At 36.9% G+C, this 22068-nt stretch overlaps 1 protein-coding gene across 3 annotated transcripts in view; it reads left to right on the top strand.

Moving 5' to 3' along the window:
* Positions 1 to 5266, top strand: part of ptprea (protein tyrosine phosphatase receptor type Ea) — a 95485-nt gene extending 90219 nt beyond the window's left edge. For all 3 annotated transcript variants that reach the window (XM_007896076.2, XM_007896084.2, XM_007896088.2), the window contains 6 exons: positions 377 to 453; positions 1165 to 1299; positions 1753 to 1878; positions 2721 to 2875; positions 4660 to 4795; positions 4921 to 5266. In XM_007896076.2, the coding sequence (XP_007894267.1) occupies positions 377 to 453; positions 1165 to 1299; positions 1753 to 1878; positions 2721 to 2875; positions 4660 to 4795; positions 4921 to 4995 (704 nt within the window). In that variant the 3' untranslated portion in view covers positions 4996 to 5266. The remainder of the gene's footprint in view (positions 1 to 376; positions 454 to 1164; positions 1300 to 1752; positions 1879 to 2720; positions 2876 to 4659; positions 4796 to 4920) is intronic.
* The last annotated feature ends 16802 nt before the right edge of the window (positions 5267 to 22068 follow it).

Genomic DNA, 22068 nt, shown 5'->3' with positions numbered 1-22068 from the left:
CAGTGGAGATAGTGGAATACTACGTCTATTCAATTCATGACTATGGATTCATTTGAATTAATCCAAATTTTACCCAGTTTGAAAGCAGTTGTCACTTCCAGTCTCCTGTTTAAAGTTCTTCATCCATATCTGCACAGAAGGAAAGGATGCTGTCTGAGATTCTGATGACATATAGACTGCTATTTTGCTCAAGCAGTGCAACATTAATTTGTGATTCAGATCTTCCAGGTTTTTAAGACCATCTCAAACTAGTCATACACACTTATCTGTATGAAGTTGTCGTTTCATTGTTGTACATTTTGTTTGTGTGTTTGTTACCTGCATCTATATATACATACAATTATGTATTGATTGTAATTATTTTATTCTTTTAAAGATGATTTTAACAGAGTCGTTCTTCCCAGGAAAAGAGGGCAAGAATACTCAGATTATGTCAATGCGTCATACATAGATGTGAGTATTCTTTATGTGTTTATTATGCTTTTAGTTTTGCTACTTACACATGATATTGTAGTTATAAGTGATAAACACACCCTAGCTTGAAAAAAAAACTTGAGTCAGGAAATTCATAAATTACATTTTTGTATTGCTGTTAATTATTTCATCCGTTGGAAATTCAGTAAAAATAAGAATAATCTAAATAGTTAACAAACCACATAGTGAAACAATAGTGATCAGACATCTAAAACATTAAACTGTCTCCATAAGGAATTAGGCAGGGAGAATGAGTTCACTATGTTTACGTACTGAGCTGAGAATTTGATCTCAGCATCCTCGCTCTTTTTTTATATAATTTAATTTTTTAGATTTGAGCCAGTGTTTCTAAACATTTGGCAGGAATGGCTTTTGTATCTTGTACCTCTATGGCTGAATCAGGCTTTATCTGTGATTGTTATATAATAAACACTTCTTTACAAATGTGGGGAGAGGGGTGAAATTAAATTGCATTCAGTCCATTTTAGGCACTGCCTTGGTCGTTATTGTTGCTGTCATTATTGCTGAAACAAAACTGCCTTGCAATAATTTTCATGCAGTGAATTAAAGAAAATAATTATTTTTCTGCTAAACATTATTTAAACAGCATGGCTAGAATTATATAAATTAAGGTTATACTTCTGTAATTCATTCATGCATCTTTGATAAATCAGCATGTTTTTACTGCAGGGTTACAGGCAGAAGCATTATTTTATTGCTACTCAAGGCCCTCTTTCTATCACAGTGGAGGACTTCTGGAAAATGATTTGGGACAACAAATCACACACCATTGTAATGCTCACAGAGCTTCGTGAAAGAGAACAGGTATAATGTCATCTTTATCACCAATCCTGACTGTATGTCTGACTTTGTAATACTATAGTCCTGGCATTAAGAAAGTCATTTCAGTGAAAGATAAAATCAAATGTTCAGATTTCCCATGTAAATGAGGATCAAATTATGCATGTCCTAGTTTTACAATTTGTGAGTAAGGATCATAGATCGCTTGGTGAATCATTTGATATCATGTGAAAATCAAACAAGCATTTATGATGCTTTGTGCAAAACAGGCCTAAAACACTGAAAATGCAGTTATTTTGCTACAATTGCTAAGGCAATGCAACCTATTGCCAATAGTGCTATTGCTCATCCTCACAATCAAAGTGGTTTACACTGTATTCATTTTAAATGTGGTACTCTTTCATATCTGAGTGTAGGATGTTCCTCTGCTGTAGGAAAGCTTACTGTAACTGGGATGGATTTTTTTCCTCTCTCTAGGAGAAGTGTTTCCAGTACTGGCCATCAGAGAACACTGTGACCTTTGAAAACTACACAATTGAACTGAAGACTGACAACGTGTCTGATGCTTTCAGCGTGAGAGACTTCTTGCTCACAAACATTTCTGTGTGTATTCTTTCTTTTTTTTAAAGAAATATATTGCTATCTAGAGTACGAATGTATATATTATGAATGTAGAGTTGCAGGAGTGCTGCAGGTTGGGGGACAAACATTTTGTTTAAAAATTAGACATCAAGTAAAGTTATAGATTCACAGAATGTTACAGCTCACGAACAAACCACAGTATTTGGCTAAGGGAAAAATGTTTGACATCTGATCGTTGCATGGAGAAAGCTTCCTCCCAACCTTAACGCCTAGGTGAGATACTGATGCACAGGGATAAAATACAAGGATAACACCTTTTTTAAATGCATACGATTCTTTAATGGTGCAAAATCACTGAACTTCACAGACAAAACGTCTCTTGGGAACCGAAAGAAAAAGTACATTCTTGCAGGGGCCAATCTATTCCTGACATGTAGATTCAGATCAAGTGACTTTCATGAAGGTGCCATGTAACATCACTTGCTATTATTTGTTTTTATATTGTGTCAGTGTTTCATTGTCACTGATGCCCATTCAATTCCACCACAACAATACTTTCTTTACATCTATTTAAATTCCACCATGTGGGACCTCTCGGGAAACTTATTAGAAAACAGCTATTTTAATATTTTAATTAAAACAACATTTTAATATTATTTGTTGCCGAACGGTGTATTTTTTAATTAGTTATACTGTTTTGTACTATTCTATGATCAGTTATATCAGTTGTGTGTAAGTTTATGCTTTGTGGAAGCAACTTTAAAGAGAATAATTCACATATTGAGATTCCTTGTCAAAATATTCTTTTGCTGGTCTGATGGATGATTGTTACTATTTCCGTTGTTATTGAAATGGAAATGCAGGAAGGCAGGAAGAACCGGCTCATTCGGCAATTCCACTTTCATGACTGGCCTGAGATCGGCATTCCAGCTGAAGGGAGAGGAATGATCGACTTGATAGCAGCCGTCCAGAAACAACAGCAGCAGACAGGCAATCAACCCATTATCGTGCACTGCAGGTAACTTAAGAGTAAAATCCCCAAATGGTACAAAAACTGAATTCAAATCAGCCCTTTATAAATGGCACTCAGCCAAGTTGACCCCCAGGCAGTTAATCTCACTTGAGATGGCAGTGGGAATTCTAAAATCAGCTTCAGCAGAGCTCTGTTGCAACATTAACAACGACAACTTGCATTTATATAGTGCCCTCACACAGAGTAACGTCTCAGAGCACTTTCTAGAGAGGAGAAAGAATAGGGATCTCACTTGTGCTCAAATGTATGGGTGTAAATATCAGGTAAAGAGATACCTGGGTTTGGCTATGAAACTCCCACACAGTGGAATAGCCTGTGATACTTGCTTTCTATGCTAAATTGCTAGAGTGGCTACTTTAAGTGAGGTTTCAAAGGGCTTCCATTGCCAGTACAATCATATCACAGTATGCATTTGAGCCTTTTAAGACAAGATAGGACTGAGTGAAGGGGATATATTGGAAGGGATGAAGAACCATTTTCCATGAATATTGATTCTGAAATTTGCAGGAAAGCAATCCCTGTCAGTAAGAACAAAAACACATGAAATACATAGTGGATACGTGACAGATGAATGAAATAAACCATTAAGTGAGCTACAGGTCCCAGGCTTTGAATGGTTCACTTTTCAGCCTTTTTCAGTTTCTTTTTTGAAGTTGTAAAAACACTTGTGCGTCCTGAAGTAAATGTTTAATCAACCGTGGGTTGGTGGGGGATGCTTATTAAGACTTATTAAGGCTTAGTAGACATTGCAATGGTATCATGACTTTTTAGTTACCTGTACAATTAGCCATGAAGACTGCAGGAAACACTCCTACATCATAAACTTTTGCTATTTACTCTCTTTTTGATAAATTAGTCTTGAAACTATGAACAATTATTTCCAAAGCTAATAATAACATTAAGATTATGTCCCCCTGTATCTCCAGCCTTATTATCTATATATATATATATATTTAGGGAAAGATTAGATGGATTCAAGTGCTTCAGTTACACTAATAGTATAGGATACGATGAATCCACAGACATAAGGTTGCTTTTATTGCTATACATGTGAAGATAGCAACAACATACAAGATACAAAAGCCCTGTGCATGAGTTAATTTGGCAGGAAAGCTTTGCGATTAGCATTAAATATACTCCATAAGCAGGTCTATTTTGTGCCAGAAGGTTTAAAGCGTAGAAATCGCATTCTACGCTTTAAACGCTTTCTACACTGTTACTTAGAGATTGAATTGGAAGTGTTCAATCTGTTCTGAATGGGAGGGCAAACAAAATACTAGAGTAAGCCTCTGTCAATTTGCTATGGAGTTTGTGTCCCATAGGATCAATTTAGTGGATGCTGGGAACCAGAATCAATTAGTACAAGGTAAATGTGGACTTTAATGTTGTGGAAACCTTTTTTTAATCTGTTAAATCCATATTTTCCACTGGGTCAGCAGCAGGAAATAACACTATTAACACCCTTTACTTATTCACTCTAGAGAATCAAGTAGCCTTTAACATTATAGCATGTCTGGTAGGAACCTTCTTTGGTTTCTTTAGTTTTAAAAGCATTTTGCTTTTGAGACTTATTTTTTTCTGAATCACTTTAATGCAAGGTGAAGTATTTCGAAGGAAATGTTGTTGATGTGCTGGTTTGTTTCATTTTTGGATGTAAATTAAAGCCATTTTACAAAATTAATTAGGAACTACATTATGAGGCATGTGTTTGAATCCATTCAGGTGAAATCAGTGAAGGTAAATTAAGTTTGAACCTGTTTATTTTGCAGTGCTGGAGCTGGCAGGACAGGTACCTTTATTGCACTGAGTAACATTCTGGAGCGAGTGAAAGCTGAAGGCCTTTTAGATGTTTTCCAGACTGTTAAGAGTTTACGTATGCAACGACCTCACATGGTGCAAACAGTGGTATGGCATTTTCTATTTTGGTTTGCAATTCTTTAAATGAAAATAATCTAAAATCTATATTTGGATGTTATTACATTCTCAATTCTTTGCAGAAATGACTATTGCGTTTGTCTTTTTCTTTGCAGGAGCAGTATGATTTCTGCTACAAGGTGGTGCAAGATTACCTTGACATACACTCTGATTATGCCAACTTCAAATAAAAACGTTTGCCTTACCGTTTTTTTTACCTTTTAAATTGCTAGCTGACGGGCCAGTAAAGCATCTTTTGTACATTAAATTATCTCAAGAATTTATTTTATATTTTGCTATGCACTTGTTGTCTTGAAGAATATTACTAATAAGTCGAAGGTCTTTTTATTGTCTTGTGTCTACGCTTTCGAAATACCTTGGTTACAATAATAAGGGAGTAATGGTGTGACTGTTCAGTCAGTCAACATTTTGACGAAAGTAATTTTTTAGTACCTTACCGCCTCTCTTGCACTCCTAAGTGAATATTATTTAAACCATTTTATATGTCATTATCAGTTAACATTTTAATTCTTGAATGTACAGAAAGTTTAATTGATTCTACTGAAGAAAAAAAAATTTGCTTTGTTGAAGTACCAACAATGCTTGATTTCCCCACGTGTTACATAATGTGAATACAGTATAAACTGTGCATTGGAGTTTGCATTATTTTCAAAAGGTTGGGTGTGATACATAATATATATTTTTATATGAAAGGTTTACAGTATTATAATAGTTTAATGTCATGCATTATTGACATTATCTTGGCCTACGTGAAAAGTGTGTATATTTAGAATGTCAATACACTGTTCCAAGAGTTTCAAACAACTTATTTTAAAAATATATAACTTTTCTTCAGGTTTTATTCCCCCCTCAAGTATTGCTTTTCTGTAGTTAGCAACTCATATTTCTATGGGATTTCTGTAGCTGGCTTCAATCCTCAAGTATCTTACCCACATAATACTTTCTCGTGTGAAGCTGGACAGTTACTATTGCTGAACTATTCAATCGGGGGCATGATCGGATCAAACCTGACATCCACTCACTGGAAAAACAATCAAGAACTGGAGTGATTTCCCCCTCTATAACCAGAAAACACCAAAGCCCAATTGTAGCAGACATCAGAGATTAAACGCTGGCCTTTCTTGGCTCAGTGCCATACAATGAGGGTACATTTACCCACTGGGAAAAGAGGATTTCTACACCCGTTACTTGCAAACATACAACTTATAGAGCACATTTAAACAAAACAAAACCTGTCTGTAACTCATAAATCTTTGAAAGTTCAATTACCATGGTACTGATGCTATTCTTTACTGTTGTGCTGTAATTTTATGTTTTAAAAGAAACCAAAAATGAGCACTTTTAATAGTTATTTTTCTATTTTGGTACAGTACCTATGTCCTGCTGCAGCCTTTTGGCTGTGACACAGCTGGCTTATTTGCATTTAAATTAGAGATTCCAGAGAGGAAGTTTTCATTGAAACGATGAAGACTTCTGAAACTAGTAGATAATGGGTGGAAAAACATAAGGAAAAATAAAAAAAATCTAAATTTAGGTGGAGGGAGGGGCATAGAAAAAATAACGTGAAATTCTATTTTTGCTAAAAAAAATGGAGCAAGAACCGCACTATTGATTCATTTAGAAAATTCGGGGAAAATGAACGCTGTACGAGTGTGCTTAGAAAACAAGCTTTGTATGTTGCAATACAACAATGTGGCAGAAGTTCGGGCATAGTTTGTCTTTTAAATTTCGTTGCATTCTCAAACTGTTGTATTATTCCTGTTGTTGTGACCCATCAGCATGCCTTCAAGATGGCTAAGCTTGTCAACCCGTTGTATTTTCGTATGCATCTGAGCATTTGTGTTGTTGAGTACCTGAGAAAGCTTTTGAGAACGTGTCTCTTGGACCTTTGTGCTCTTGCCACAAATATGCCAATGTTCATATTTTAGGAATGAAAAATATAGATTGATGTTTATTTTTTAAAAAGAAAAGCATTCAGTACCCACACCAAGCCGGCTTCTTCTTACAAATAATGTGCACTTTGCACTCTCGCGCACCCTCTCTAACTTGTGTTAGCTCTTCACAGAAGTGAATAAATACAGATGGAAATAACAAAAAGAGTGACATTTCTGCTTGATCCCTGAATGCATCGAGATAAAAAAAACTACAAGCATGATATTACTACTTTATGGAAGCAATTACATCACCTGCATGTTGTTTATATGATTCCATTTAGATTAAATCAGATTTATAAATCACATGATGCAAGGATGTGTAAGTCCTCTGTGTATGTAATATATAATATCGCAGTCAGAGTTAGATTTGTAGGCTATAGGCTTTGTAGCATAAATTGGCTCATTGTGGTTTATCTAGCCAAATTCTGATGACTCTATAAACCCTCCACAATGCTGAATAGTGTACCATTTTCCACATTGCTGCCGAGGAATGCTACAACTAATCAATACCTTTGTGCTGGCAAGTTGTAAATTTGAGGGAATAGATGTCCACCCATTGATGAAAAACACTTTTCAAAGTAGCATGTATTTGTATTGAATATTTAACTGTAATATACAATCTATTGGCATAACAATCATAATTTTCCATAATCATTTCTTACTGTTAAAGTTGGCATTTTACCAATTTACAGAGAATGCATTTACTCCAGTTCGTATTAAACAGGAAAGCACAAGGCCACTTCCTTTTGGTTCCTTAGATTTCTTTCACTCTTCAGTAACAGTTCTCAGTCATTCTTCCAGCACTGGTCAAATTACTTTGCACAAGACCCAGTGTTACTCTAATAATAAGTAAATAGCGTGAATCAGATCTACAATATGTGCTTTTATCTTATGATCCCTGTTGTTGGAAGGCATTTTACAGAAACTTGCAATAAATCCACAATTCCAGTGAATTATGGAATGCAAGGTGTGTAATGGATTTCTGATTGGGTTTTAGTATCTGATGTTTTGGTAGAATTTCCAATTTTATATCTATTTTCATGGAATAAAATAATGCAGGTATTGCAAAAGACCTGACCTAGTCCTTCCTACTAATGATACATTGCAGAATAAACTGTCCCCGTATTATTATTTATCCTTATCCAAACTTTTTATTTTCTTTGTAACATTCCACAAACATTTTTCTGGTGACTAACTTTTGTGAGATAAAGCTTGCTTTCTTGCATAAGGATGTGCTGAATGAATTACAGACAACCATCTTTACTATTCTTAGACTTGAACTTCCTTAGTCTGGACTCGACGGAATAGCACACTGACCATGTTGAGTAAACAAGTCTTAGCAAGCTGTTTGATGAATAACAAAAAAAAAGTCCACGTTCCTGTCCAAACCTTCATTTTATTTCTCACTTTTGATGTGGAGATTTTCAATTGTGACTTTGGTTGCCAGTTGGCAAGATAATTCTGATGTTTAGTTTAGGGTGATATCCCACTAGCCTGCAGTCTAATGCCAAAAGCTGGAGAGGGAAGGGGAATCTGCTTTAACCACCCATGGACCAGATGATAGTTAATGGATCGACTGGTCACTCGCTTCAGTGATGTGCCAATTAGTACTCTAGGTTTTAATTAATACGTCACACATCCTCTCTCATCAATGAACCAAGAGTATTTATGTTGTGTAATATAAATAAAGTGAAAATAAATGGGATTGAAAGTTCACCTTTAATGCATTCAGACTGAATAATCCATTCTGTCAGATAGCTTGTCTCATATGAAACCCTGCTAAAAAGTTGATTATCAACTGCAGCTTTCATATAATCAGACTGCTGATCATTTTCAGAGTACTTTAAACAATGTATATTTCACTCTTACTTGCTACAATATTTAAAAAAATACTGTTCAATCAATTTGCTTAGCCTATAACTTTAATGATCATATACTAGTACATCATGTTTTATAAATTGCAATCCATAATAATCTAAAATATTCTTATGAAGGAATTGAAAGTTTGCAACTCCAGTCTCTAATAGATAAGCACACGTGACTTGACTAAAATAATCTATTTTTCTAAAAATGCTTTCAAAAGGGTGGAGAGGTTCAACAATTCATTTCAACTTGTGTGAAAGACATAAATGCAATGCCTTTCATATAGTGATATCTTTATTGTACTTTGCTTGCTCCAGAAAACCTAAGGCTACGCATTTTTTTCTTTTGCAGAATCTTAATAATATATCTCTTATGGGACATTCGAACTTGTGCCATTCCCCCTCACCACCATTTAGTATAAAGCTTGCGTATTCGTTCAATAGGCAATCTGTGGGTAAGCTCTAACCTTCCTTTTCAACTAAGTTACAACATTATTTATTTTCATTGGGCATGCCTGAGAATGACTAATTGCAATTTGAAGTACTCATTGTCCTGTGGAACAGTTTCAGAGAAGGGAGCTTGTATATAAAGCATGGACTGTATCAAGCATGAATTTTAATAATCAAAAACAAACATACTGCCTTTTTATAAGCTGTGGGTTACAGTGCACCCAACCTTTACGAGAACCTGCAGGCAAACAGGCTAATGAATCTGAAAGCACACAACTGTGTACACTGCCATTTAGTACTTAGTCTTTCATGTAAAGTGCTTGTTTTTCTGTGCAATATATAACTGAATCATTTGTATGTAAGTTGTGTACTATCATTAACAATAACCAGGGCAACCTAATGTGGAATGCTTTGTTGTACTCATGGATATTGTTCTGTGTCTGTAAAATGCTGATGTATTTGTTTTTAAAAGACAAGTTGTTTTCTACTTCTTAAATTGTTTTCCTTGATTTACTATGGTGCATGCAGCAGTGCTTATAAAAGGCCAAATTATGATGAGAAGAAACTTCTGATCAGTTTATATAGTCACTGAGTGACTACAATCATTCATGGAGCTAACATCTCATGTTATATCCCATTTATGGCCCAGGTTTTGCTCCAGAGTCATTTGGATTCAATTGCTTTAATTGTCTCTACTGTAGCTAATGAAATACCAAACTTACCTGGAACACGTTTCGAAATTGGTGGGTAAGACAAAAATGATCCATTGACTTTTCTGATTGCTCTCCAACCTCTTGCAGCCAGTTTACACCCCTCCACAGCAATTGTCCCTAAGTTATCTTGGATGCTATAAATAACTTGGTGAGGGGAAAAGCACAGCAAATAAAAGTGCAAAGTGGACTGGACATAGATGTTTAAGGATGGACAGCATTTTCTCTCTATTTTCCTTTTTTACTTGTGATTACTTCGTTGAGGGAAAAAAATCATGGAGTGCAACGAGTTGGTTATGGAAGGGTAGGAGAGAGGTGAGAAGAGGTGGCATTTTTTCTAGACAGACATAATTCAAAGGTGGAATCCCAGTGCTTTTTGACTAACACTCAGACAGTTCAGTCGTAGACAAAAGTCTGAAATGGATCTGTGTCAAATCAAAGGTCAAGCAGAATGGGAGCTCAACTATTGTGCTGGGTTTCTGATTGGCATGGAACAAACCTTTATCAAGTCTGTATCAATATTAAATAGGGTATGGAGTATTGCTGTTGGTATTTGATGTCATTCATCAACACTTGCTAGATCTCAAAACAGCAGGGAAAACTCAGACCATTATGTAGCTTCATAGCTGTTCTACTGTGAAGTAAATTATGTAGTATGTTATCAGCCCACCTACTCAGTGGAGTAATTCTAGTTACTAATACGAATTACTAAAACAATCATAATCATTGCATTTCATATAGCACCTTTCATGTCAGTAGGATGCCTCAAAGCGCTTCGCTGGATATACTGTTAAGTGTATAGTGACTGTTTTGTAGGCAAACAATCGATTTAGCAAATGGGTTCCAACTTACAGCTAGGTGAACAGAGGTGTGAGTAGTAAGGAAACTTGCCCAACATTTAGCCCCGACCGGGAACCCAGGTCCTTTCGCTTGCGAGGCAAGTGCTCTAACCAATGAGCTACAGGACTCCACTCAAGCCTCACTAACATTTGGTCAAGTGGGCGTGAACTCACTTCGAGGCTTCATGTCACCAATAATTTTCATTTGTTGACATCGCAGGGACCTGGTAGAACGGTGTGAGGAAGCCAAGGTTATTCAGCCAAGCTGAGCAGTGAGTGTTTCCTACAGTTTCCCATGCGGTACATGTTAATGTTTTCCCATATATAAACATTTTTTGAGAGTACCAAAAGATGTACAATTAAATAAATATTTTGTGTTGTTCCATAATACGTATTGCGTTGTCTTTATACATATTTGACCGAATTAGACTAAGAGTAAACAAAAAGGGAAGATGCTCATTTTGAAGTTGCAGAGTTCCTTTTTGGCCTTTTATAAGTCTTTCATTGTGTATTTTTTCTTAGTTGAAACAATGTAAATAACTATTTGGTCCTGAATCCATTTTGATTGCACTAATCTACTGACTGCTATGCTACGGAACTGAGCACAGTACACAAAGATTCGAGTTTGGTTTTGAATAAATTAGCCTGAGGTTGAAAAATAATCTATACATATTGTATTTGCAAAAAGGGATACTGCAGCTTTAATTTATAACAAATGTACAGTGATGTCATATTATTTTTATCGGTATGATAATCATTTTTAAATTATCCACGTGTGGATGATATTTTGGAATGCAATTAATCCAGTCATTTGTTTCTGGAAATGTAATCGCCTTTGTTTTGTTTTAAAAAAATAAAAAAAAGCTTTATCATGGTTATTTTAAGCATTTTGGTTGATTGGTATCATGATTATAACAATTATCATGTTTAGTAATGATTACACGGGAGATTAATTGTCACAGTTTTTCATATATTAATATATTAATCGCAATAATGAGATCCCTCAAGCGTTGTATCAATATAATTCACTATTTCCTTTTGTTATCGTAAGAATATTTTCTAGACAGTTATTAATGTACTGCATTGCAAATTCTGTGTTAAGTTTCAATTTATGCCTCCTTACAAATCTAGCATGCTCATGTTTTGTTCATGGTAGCTTATTGCCAACTTCAAGTTGCTAACCAGGTTTTGGTAAATGAGTTTTGCAGTTCTAATCGATTAATAAATGGCAAACAGAACCATAAGAAGCTATCCTTGTGCCTCTGTGTTTTATTTTGGCTAGGGCTCCTCAGTCTTGAGAGAAGATGTCTCAAAGGAGCCTTTATAGAGGTGTATACAATGTTACATTGGTTTGAAAAGTAAACACAGAACAATACTTTAGGATGCACCGAGGCAGTAAAACAAGAGAACACAGGTTTAGAGTGGTAAAGGGCAATTTCACATCACATATCAGGACATTTTCCTTCACCCAGAGGATAATTGCCAGCAAGGTTAGTTGAAGCCAAGACACTGGACTCATTGTTCCTGTGATGGGAGAAAAGGTATTCTGGAAGGATGAGATCAGGTTGGCCAAAGGACCCTTTTCGTTTCAACTGATCTTGTGATTTGTGTATATTTAACCAGTTCAGAAGAATCAAGTAATTTTACAGCAGCTGTTTTTCATTTCAATGATACTGCTTTTCAACATTTTAACTTCTCAACATCTCAAAATTCATGTCTATTAGCTAATTATTTTTATAATGTCTAATGTTTTGGATGTATCTAAAATACATCATTTACTGCAATTACTTGGCTTAACTACACCAACACACAAATCTAATTGCTATACAAGTGTCAGGTTAAGCAATTACATTGTACCTTCCCATTATCTTTAATCATGTTTCATGCAATATATAATTGAACAGCTATATCTGTTTTTTACATAATCTAATTCTGTAGGCTTGTTGAATAAGGGCCTTCCTTTACAGGACATGAAAATGTACACCCAAATTAGAGCTTGAAAATATTTTGGCTCCAGAAAAATTGTATTTAAATGAATGCTACTGTTTTCCCTCACTTACAGTGCACTCTATGAATTAGTTGCTAAATTAAAGTTTAAAATAAAAAATCATGGCCACAAACAAAAAACACCAATGTTAATGCATGCAAAGATTGCACACCAAAATTCAATATTGTGCAAAACACATAAAAAGGTCTGCACGACAGTTAATGTAGCAAATATGGGGAATATAGTTGACTGACCCAATTGACACAGGGTACTAGAATAATGTGAACAATTGTAAAAGCAAGCACATTAAATTCATATTTCTGTGGATTATGTATACTGTATTAATTAACTTTTACACAATTGTTTTATCGATTACTTTGTCCATTTTGCACACAAAATATACAGTCAATTCACTTCACAGTATATTAGAGACGTCTCGAAGATGTGATAAGGTGCTATATCAAATGCAAGGATTTTTTTTCCCAAAATCTTTTAATATCTTTCTTTAAGCATTTATCCAATTCAATCTGAAATAGCCAACAGCCAAAACTGTTTCAATAGCCTCTATAAAATAATTTTTCTAAAGTCTTTTTTGGTCCAGTGCAGACCTTCTTAACTGATTCATTGATTAATAGAAATATTTTTTCTCTGTTAAAAAATATAATGATAATGATACAATTGTTCTGGGTTTTCTCACTATTTTGAAAATAGACCTGAGTGGAGGGAAGGGGAGCGTGTAATATTAAAGACATGACAAGAGGAGTCACATGATACAATATGAAAATATCTTTATAGGAACAACAATCCCTTGTGATTTCCAATTAGATTGCCTGGTTTGCCCATCAAATTTGGGAAGTAATTTAATTGCAGTAATGAGGAATGGAAAATCTAAAAATGAATAATCTACATTTCCCGTGAGCGTGACCTTATCATCATTTGTTGAAATGTTTAGTGCAAAATAGGACAGTATTATTATGTGAACTTCTCTGTAGTGTATATCCTTTGCTTGGTCTGATGTGAAATTTTGGATATTATAACTTCTGAACCGAGGAATACAAGAAACAGGAACAAAAGGAGGCCATTCAACCCATTGGATCTTGGCAGAACTTTTAATCCTTGGTCATTATGGTGTATTTTTTTCAATAAAACCCCGAAAGAATGGATTACAAAATGATAGCAGCGTCTGTATCATTGCAAGTCACATGCAATCATTTGGGCTTTTGGGTGCAGAAATTTATTTTTTTAAATGTTGACAGTATATCGTACTGTGCAGGGGTATATTGTGCACACAGTTCTGTACAGTTGTAAAGGAGCAAAGAACTGGTCGGTGGTTTATAGAAATTTCATGATGCACTCTTGCGCTTTTAAGCTCTTTGTCAATAAAATGCTATCTTGGGAAAATATAGTTACTACAAATATGTCATGTAGCTATTATTCAACAAAATTAAGATTCCTTGTCAAATTATGGAACACGTAAAAAAAAATTCAGTTCTTTTTCGTTGTTGTATATGAATCCTGGAAGCTAATTTGTTAATATCTTAGCCTAAGGCTTCAGCACTGGATCCATTTATTCTTTCATATGCTTCTGCTAAATCAAATTGATCACTTAATTTGATAAAATCAACCATTGTGTTGATTTGTGAACATAAAATCTAATCTGATCATACTCTGGAATGAGGCTGCTTAAAAAAACAATGTAAGATGTGATCTTAGTAAAAAAAACACTAATACTATTGTGTATGTGACTGAGGATTTCATTACCCACTAGAACATTCGTCCACATAAAAGTCCTAAGTGATAATTCATACCTGTCATAGAACACTTTGCGTTAAGCCTAAACATAGTTTAAAGTTATCAAACTGGATTGAATGCATGACACAAATTCTATTTCTGAATACATGCAGTACTTAGATTGTACATTGAAGGGCTCCTACAATGAATCAATTGGTATCACTGCTAAGTGTAGAATCAAGCCACACATGCTTGAGAGAGCCAAGATTCGCTCATTGGTCTGGCTTAAATTGACTGTTTTCAGCTGGTGCAACAGTGCAAGTTCTACAAATGGCCTTGGTGTCCCTGGGCTGGGGAAAGAACCAAACCAGACAAGATTCTGATGCTTGAATGCTTTCCAGTGACCTGCTGCTGGAAAGCAAACTTGTCTGCGCATTGTGTGGACACGAGGACAGGATCAGGCTGAGCTGTGCTACTCCCCACGGAAACATCAATGCTGGCACTGAATGAATAACCTTACGCATGAATGCCACCGGTCAAAGTACAAGAAACTGACTAGTGCCCATTGAACTGTCCCACAGCATACATCAACATTGTCATAAGAGAATAGCAGGAAAATAAATGTGAATTAAAACCCATAATAATCCTCCATGTTTCTGCCTGGCTCCTGAACCCACTATCAAATAATAATAATAATTCTTGCATTTGATATAACGCCTTATCACGTCTTTGAGACTTCTCAAAGTGCTTCACAGAATGTACTGTAAACTGAATTGAGCGTATATATTTGTGGGCGAATCGTGACAGCCAAATGCTCACAGCAGTGTCCCACAAACAGTCGTGGATTGAGTGACCAAATTATTCTTTTTTAAAGGGATTATTACTCCCGGAAAAGCAATCCGACAATTGACTAACAGCCGGGTTCCTACTTACTGCTAGGTAAACAGAGGCGTGTGGAGTAAGGAAACGTTTCGCCCTGCTCTAACCACTGAGCTACTTACCTCCAATAGTTGGTACTGGAGGTTTGCTCCTGCTTAATGCTGTTCTGTATTGTTTGTCTTTTTCTTTAACCTCAGATTAAAGACATTTGAGAATGATATAATGATCCATCAAGCTGGTTCCGAGGTATTGCGGAGTCTTGTAGTGTATTGGTTAGAGCAGTCGCCTTCAACGTGAGAGGGCCTGGGTTCAATTCCTGGGGCGAAACTTAGGCAAATTTCCTTACTCCACACATCTCTGCGTATAAGGGTTTGATGTTGGGATTTCCGATCCCTGAGTTTGAAATATGACCCAAAACCAAATTAGCGTAACTGAATTTATTATTAAACAACAGTTGAAACACAAGCATTTACAGAATTAAAGACAACACTACCAATTCAGATGATCCTGTAACACTTGTGTGCAGTTCCTTGCAGCAACTTAATCTCCTATCTCTCTATGGCAACTGCCCAGAATACTAGAAAACCTCTATCTTATATCTAAAACTTATCAGTTTGTTATGTATATGTAAAACTTGGATTCAATGCTGTGACCAATCATTGCCCTTCTCATCAACTAACACATTCTCTTTTTTGTTTTCTTTGTCTTCCTTGTCCTGCCTCCCCCTCTCAACTTGTCCTTAAAACCTCTCCCTCCCAACATGCCCCAGTTCTGACGAAGGGTCGTGGACCTAAAACGTTGACTCACTTTCCTTTCTCCATAGATGTTGCCTGACCTGCTGAGTTTTCCCAGCTCTCTCTGTTTTTGTTACAGCCCTTCTAGTCTGATTATTCCCTTTTTTTTATCCCAATCCTGATTTATCTCCTGTCTTCGCACTCCACAGGCCCTCGGCTATCCTGTATCAGCCACTTCCAGATGGCTTAAGCTAGTCCTACTGCCCTCTAATAACCCCTATTTTGCGACTACACTTTCAGCTATACAAGCAGTTGTCTTTTACTTTGCACACAACCTTAGTTCCTTTAACTAAGCATATTCTACCATTCATTACCACAAAGAATCTGGAAGCAAACACATAAGCAGCACCATGTTTAAAATATTTTTGGTCTAAAATATTCATAGTGTAAAACATGGGAAAAGTTACAAATTTGAAGGTAACGGGCTTTATCAACAAGAACGTCAGATGGCTGAACTGGGAGAGCTTTAGATAATGGTCTATCTCATCCTGTAAAAGAGGCTATAATTACTATTGGGAATAGATTCTTCAGCTAATTATGGTGTTCCGATTTAACAAAATATCAGTAACTGCATGACCCAAGTGGTTAAGTCAATTTGTTAGCCTTAAATCCCATTTAGGTGCCTGAATTGAAGTATAATTCAGTACTCTCAGGGACTTTAATTTATTGGTAAAAGAATGTTTTACTTTCCAGTTTAATATTCTTAATGGATTATGTACTATCTTTAGTTTTTGACTTTTAAAGTAAAAATGAATCTCACTGCTGACCATCAGTGAGTGATCCATAATAGATTTGGCATATATTGTATTACAACAGTTGATAATTCTACTTTCAGACAAGAACAGATTAAGGACCTTGACACGTTAGCTCACAAAATAAGCTTTACTAGTCATTTCTACTTGTGATATTCATTTGGTGTACAAAAGGTAAGACACATAATATCTTTCTTTTTCACTAATTTCTATTTTCTTTTCCTCCACGATACAGATTTGTTTCTTGTTTTTCTTAATTGAAGTCTTTGCTTCTTTACTCCAATGAAACTGACCAAAAGATTTTTATCCTCTTCTGATTGTGATGTTCTGACCTATTGTTTTTCCCCTCTTCCCCCCCATTGAATAATCTACTGCCACTCACTGCCAATCCTTGTACATAAAGAAGGTCCATTCGATGGAGATCCTGGAGGCTTGCTGGTTCCTGTACAAACCTCAGCAAAGAGTCAGTGCCTTCAGAAGTCAAAATTTGGCAATTTTTTTTTACCCCAGCTGGTATCTTGCTGGTTTCGGTCTCCTGGCTGGAAAATCTGCTTGCATGATAAAGCCACCCCATTCCCTGGCTGGTTTCCAGTACAACTAGCAGGGATTACATCCATTTCAGCTCTGGATCTTGCTGCTGGTGCAGCAAGTTCCATACCACACGGCCTCCAGCTTTGTGCGTTTGGCAAAGGAAGGAATAAAAGCTTGCCAAGTGCTAGTTTTATAAAGTCCTTTTAGGCATTTGCAGAGCTACCAAGCGATTTATTTTTCTTAGCTTTGATTATCTGTTTCCTCTCTGGGTGTTAAAGTTAATTGTCATACTCAGTCATCCCATCTTAAATCATTTATAGCTCAATAGAGACCAGAGGCCACACCTGGGACTATTGGACCATCCTGATCTGTATGGCTTAGCTCCGTATCACACAATATACTCTTCAGTAGCTGCAAACCCTCTTATCAGAATAGCTGATTTCCTAACTTTGATAATGTGTGCTAATTATAGACAGCATTTGTGGTTCTAGCTTCAACAAGAGGGGGCTTAAAAAGAAATTGCCAAATATTTGCAATACATGTTGATTTTCTATTATTACGGTGGTGTGGAAAGTATTAAAAAGGCTAAAAGGGCTACAGGAGTTACATTTTTGACCTAAATATAGATATTTAAAAACATTCTCACCTTTTCTTAGGACCCCAAATTATTTCATCTGTGTAAGGGCAGGGGTGGGAATAGTGATCAAACCATTCTGAGCTGGCATTGTGCATGTATGAAAGAGCTGCCAAAATTGATTAGTTCTTTGATTCGTCACTCTGTGGCAAATTAGTGCAACAGAAGCAAAACAGTAGGTAAAGACAGAGATCTGTGTATGGCATTCCTGTAAATTATTTTTGACTAACCACTTTTTTTTAAACCTACAATGTATTGGGATCACTAAATTATGTATAAATATTTGAGTGCTCTGGGACACAGTCCTGCTTGAGGGGTGCTATATAAATGCAAGTTGTTGTTATCAGCTATAAATGGTGAATACTGGAACGATGTACAAAAGTACCGGTGCTACGATATCCTTCCTGTACCACTTTGTAAATCTTGAAAACATGACTTTTAAAAGCGGTTTACCCATGCAGAGAACAGGAAATCGAGAGATGTTGATGTCAGTTACTTAAATTAAGCTAAAGATACACAGATTACAATTTAAAAAATAATAAAATTCACATTGTAAAAATTTGCTGCAAAGTGAACTTGACACAAATGCCTGCGCAGCGTAATTTTTTTCACATTTTTTCACATATTTTAACAAATAGAAAACCTATACTGCACAACATAGTGCTATAGAATTTCTGATGTAAAGTGCTGATAAAAACGTATTTGTAAACCAAAAAAAAACATTGTTTGTAGTTGTAGCTTCTGGCCTGACACGGGAGGACACTCGAGAAGGTTTTAACTGTATTGCACTTCACCAAACTTTCTTCAGTACTTTTACACTCTGTGTGGTGTCAGCAAAACACAGCTTGTACACCCTGACAAGCCTTTTCCGGGAAGGAAAAAATTGGCGCCACAATTGCGTGGTTTTAGTTTAAAATGCTGTGGAGCCTTGAACATTATTTTTTTTACACACGCTATGTGTGAAGAAAATTCTCCATCAACTACGCAGGCTACATACACCTTGTAAATACGGTCAAAACGTAAATCGCTCAGCAGTTACAGTCCCTTGACATTGTGCACGCATTTGCATAGGAAATGGACCCATTTTAAACTCGTGCGATCGAATGAATACTCGTGGTTTGCAAATACGTTTTTATCATCACTTTACATCAGAAATTCTATAGCACTATGTTGTGCAGTATTTTCTTTCAGAACTCTTTACTGCCAAACGGTGAACCCCGAAGTCTTAAAAGGGCACGCTCCCATTTGAAAATGTGCTGCAAATCGGTTTCACTTTCACCATAATTACTTGAAGAACAGATGATGTGAAATCGATTTCATAAAATCATAGACTGCAACACAAACAATGGCCAAGAAATGATGGCACTATTGATTTTCTCCATATAAATCATTTAATCTAATTCCACTCTCCTGCTCACTACCCATTGGCCTTTAATATAGATGTGCTATGTGCTGTAGACAAAGAAGGAAAAGAAAATGCTTTTTATTAAGTCAATGTCTACCTTTAGTTAATGTCTCCTTTAGTTCCTTTCCTTGGCTCAGGTTTTAAAGAACAACGGACTTTATAATATATATATAATATATATATTTCATATAGTGTTTTGTTCACGTCTTCGAGACGTCTCAAAGCACTTCACACAATATACTGTAAAGTGAATTGACTGTATATTTGTGAACGAAATACGGCAGCCAATTGCGCACAGCAATGTCCCACAAACAGTCGCGGATTAAGTGACTGAATTATTATTGTGTTTTTTTTCTCGAGGGATTATTATCAGGCGTGTGGAGCAAGGAAACTTGCTCAAGGTTTCACCCTGCCGGGAATCGAACCCAGGTCTCTCACTTGGGAGGCAAGTCTAACAACTGAGCTACAGGACTCCAATGACAATGAGAAGATTAAATGTTTAACCTCCTTTTAGTTTCTTCCTTTCTTCTCAATTGGTTATCTCAAATCATTTCCCAGATTCTGTTTGTATCATTCAAACTCCCTTGGATACAAACAGTGAGTTGAAGATAACCAAAAGATTATTTTGCTTTATGCTTAATATGGTGGCAGGTACAAATACTTATGCAAATACAAAAACATTACAATTTGGTCATTATTGTTATCTTGGATCTAGATTACGCACTCTTCCCTTAATTATAGGGTTGCCTAAGTGATCTCCCCCCTCTCACAGGCTCAGCGTCATGCTCCACCACTGTTTAGCGTTCCAAGACACAAGTTTGCTTGAAGGACGCTACATGAATGCAAGTTGTTGTTAATTGAAGCTAAATGTAGGGTAAAATTGAATAATAAATAACTTTGAAATAGAGCATTAAAAATATTGATTTATTATAATTGCTCAGCTCAACACGTTTACACATCACAATGTAAAGTTAAATGATTTTTTAAAAAATATAAGTGCAAAACAGAATACATTACCTTATTTAGTGCAGAATACAGTACACACACAAGGTTACAATTCCTATGGGGTTTTGTCCATCATCAACACATTCTGCTGCCGCCACCTAGTGTGCTTCCTGAACCCATTAGCACTAAGAGATTTAAACCAACAAAATCAAATAACTTTTAATACATATGTAAATCTGAATTGTATATACATAAGCTGCCATATAATTGTTATTTTTTTGGTCAACTGAGTGCCTGACACATGCGGAAACCCATCACCATGCTTAAGAATATCCAAAGCAAACTGAGATTTCCATGTATCCCACCTATAAATGAAAATCCCACATACATTTAATGGAATGGAAGGCAGACTCTCTCCTTGGAGGAACGCGTCCGGCTTACCCAAATCCGGAGACTGTTAGGTGCTGGTTACCAAGAGCCAAGGGTTGAGCTCTAGAGTGTTTGTGCGAGTACAAACCGCATAGCTTGCCATTGAAAGCGATGCCTGGCATTTCCTGCTACTTGACCAGATAGGACTACCCTACCCGTTGGGGCTTAGGTTGCAGCGTTACTGGGAGCTGAGCGTGAAGAGTCTCTGCTCCCCAATGATCAGATCTCTATTGCCCGTCCACCTGAGCAGGCGGCCGAGATCTGTTTAATGCATCATCTGAAGGACAGCACCTGTAGATACACCAGGGCTTCTCCATGATGCACTGAATGGTGTCAGTCTAAACTGGGAGCTCAGGCTCCAACCAGGGAATTTCACCCAGATAAAAGTAGCCCGATGGTGACAAAGTGACAGGTGATTTTATATGGTGCATTTCTTTCACCTGCAAAATACGCAGCCAATCCACTTTACAGTGTATCCTGTGAAGCGCTTTGAGACATTATTATTATTATTATCTTGCTTTCTTTTTGCGTGTTTTTTTTGTGGGGGGGGGGGGGGGCGGCAGCGAATCCCGCGGAGCGACCACCAAACGCCGCCGCCGCCGAGGACACGATTGCAATCCGCTTCAAGCAGCCGACACCTGCTGGTAAGACGACGCACAAAAAAAAGAAACACCTGGAATGCATCTGTGTTGTGGATAGGATCATACAATAAAAATGATGTCCTCCTCAACCCCCCCACCCCCCACCTCTTGTCCACTCGCGCACGCGCACCGGCCCCTCCTGGCTACTCGCCCCGACGTCATCACCAGGAAGGGGGGGGGGAGGGGCCGGTGACGCCGAGCGGCGGCTCGCAGGCAGCCAATCAGGAGCCCGGGCGCCAACATTTTGAACGTTTGAAAAAAAATTGGAACCGTTTGGAAATCAGCCGCCGCCGAGTGGCGCGCGCGGGCGGCGGGGGGTCGTTTTATTCGAATCGTTTTTTTTTCATTTGGCAGGGAAATTATTATTATTATTATTTTTTATTAAAAAAGGGTATAATATTATATTCATAAAATAGAATAATTACTAATATATATATACACACATACATATATATATTAGGTTTCGGATGCGGTGTGTTGAAATGGCTGAGTGGGTGGATGGATGGATGTCTTTATCACTCACTCACTCGTCCGTCCATCCACCCATCTATCTATTTATCTATCTATCTGTTTATTTATTTGTCTATCCATCCATCCCCTGGTGTTGCTGCTGCGGTGATGTTGAGGGGGCGCGAACCATGTCTTTTGACCGTTGGTCCCCGGGAGGGAGGGAGGGAGGAAGGGGGTGGGGTTTAAGGAGGGCGCACGCGCGGTGGGGCG

The sequence above is a fragment of the Callorhinchus milii genome, unplaced genomic scaffold (assembly GCF_018977255.1).
Source record: "Callorhinchus milii isolate IMCB2004 unplaced genomic scaffold, IMCB_Cmil_1.0 Scaffold7, whole genome shotgun sequence".
Classification (NCBI taxonomy): domain Eukaryota; kingdom Metazoa; phylum Chordata; class Chondrichthyes; order Chimaeriformes; family Callorhinchidae; genus Callorhinchus; species Callorhinchus milii.
The sequence above is the reverse complement of the archived record's forward strand: the minus strand, read 5'-3'. Positions and strand labels throughout refer to the sequence as shown.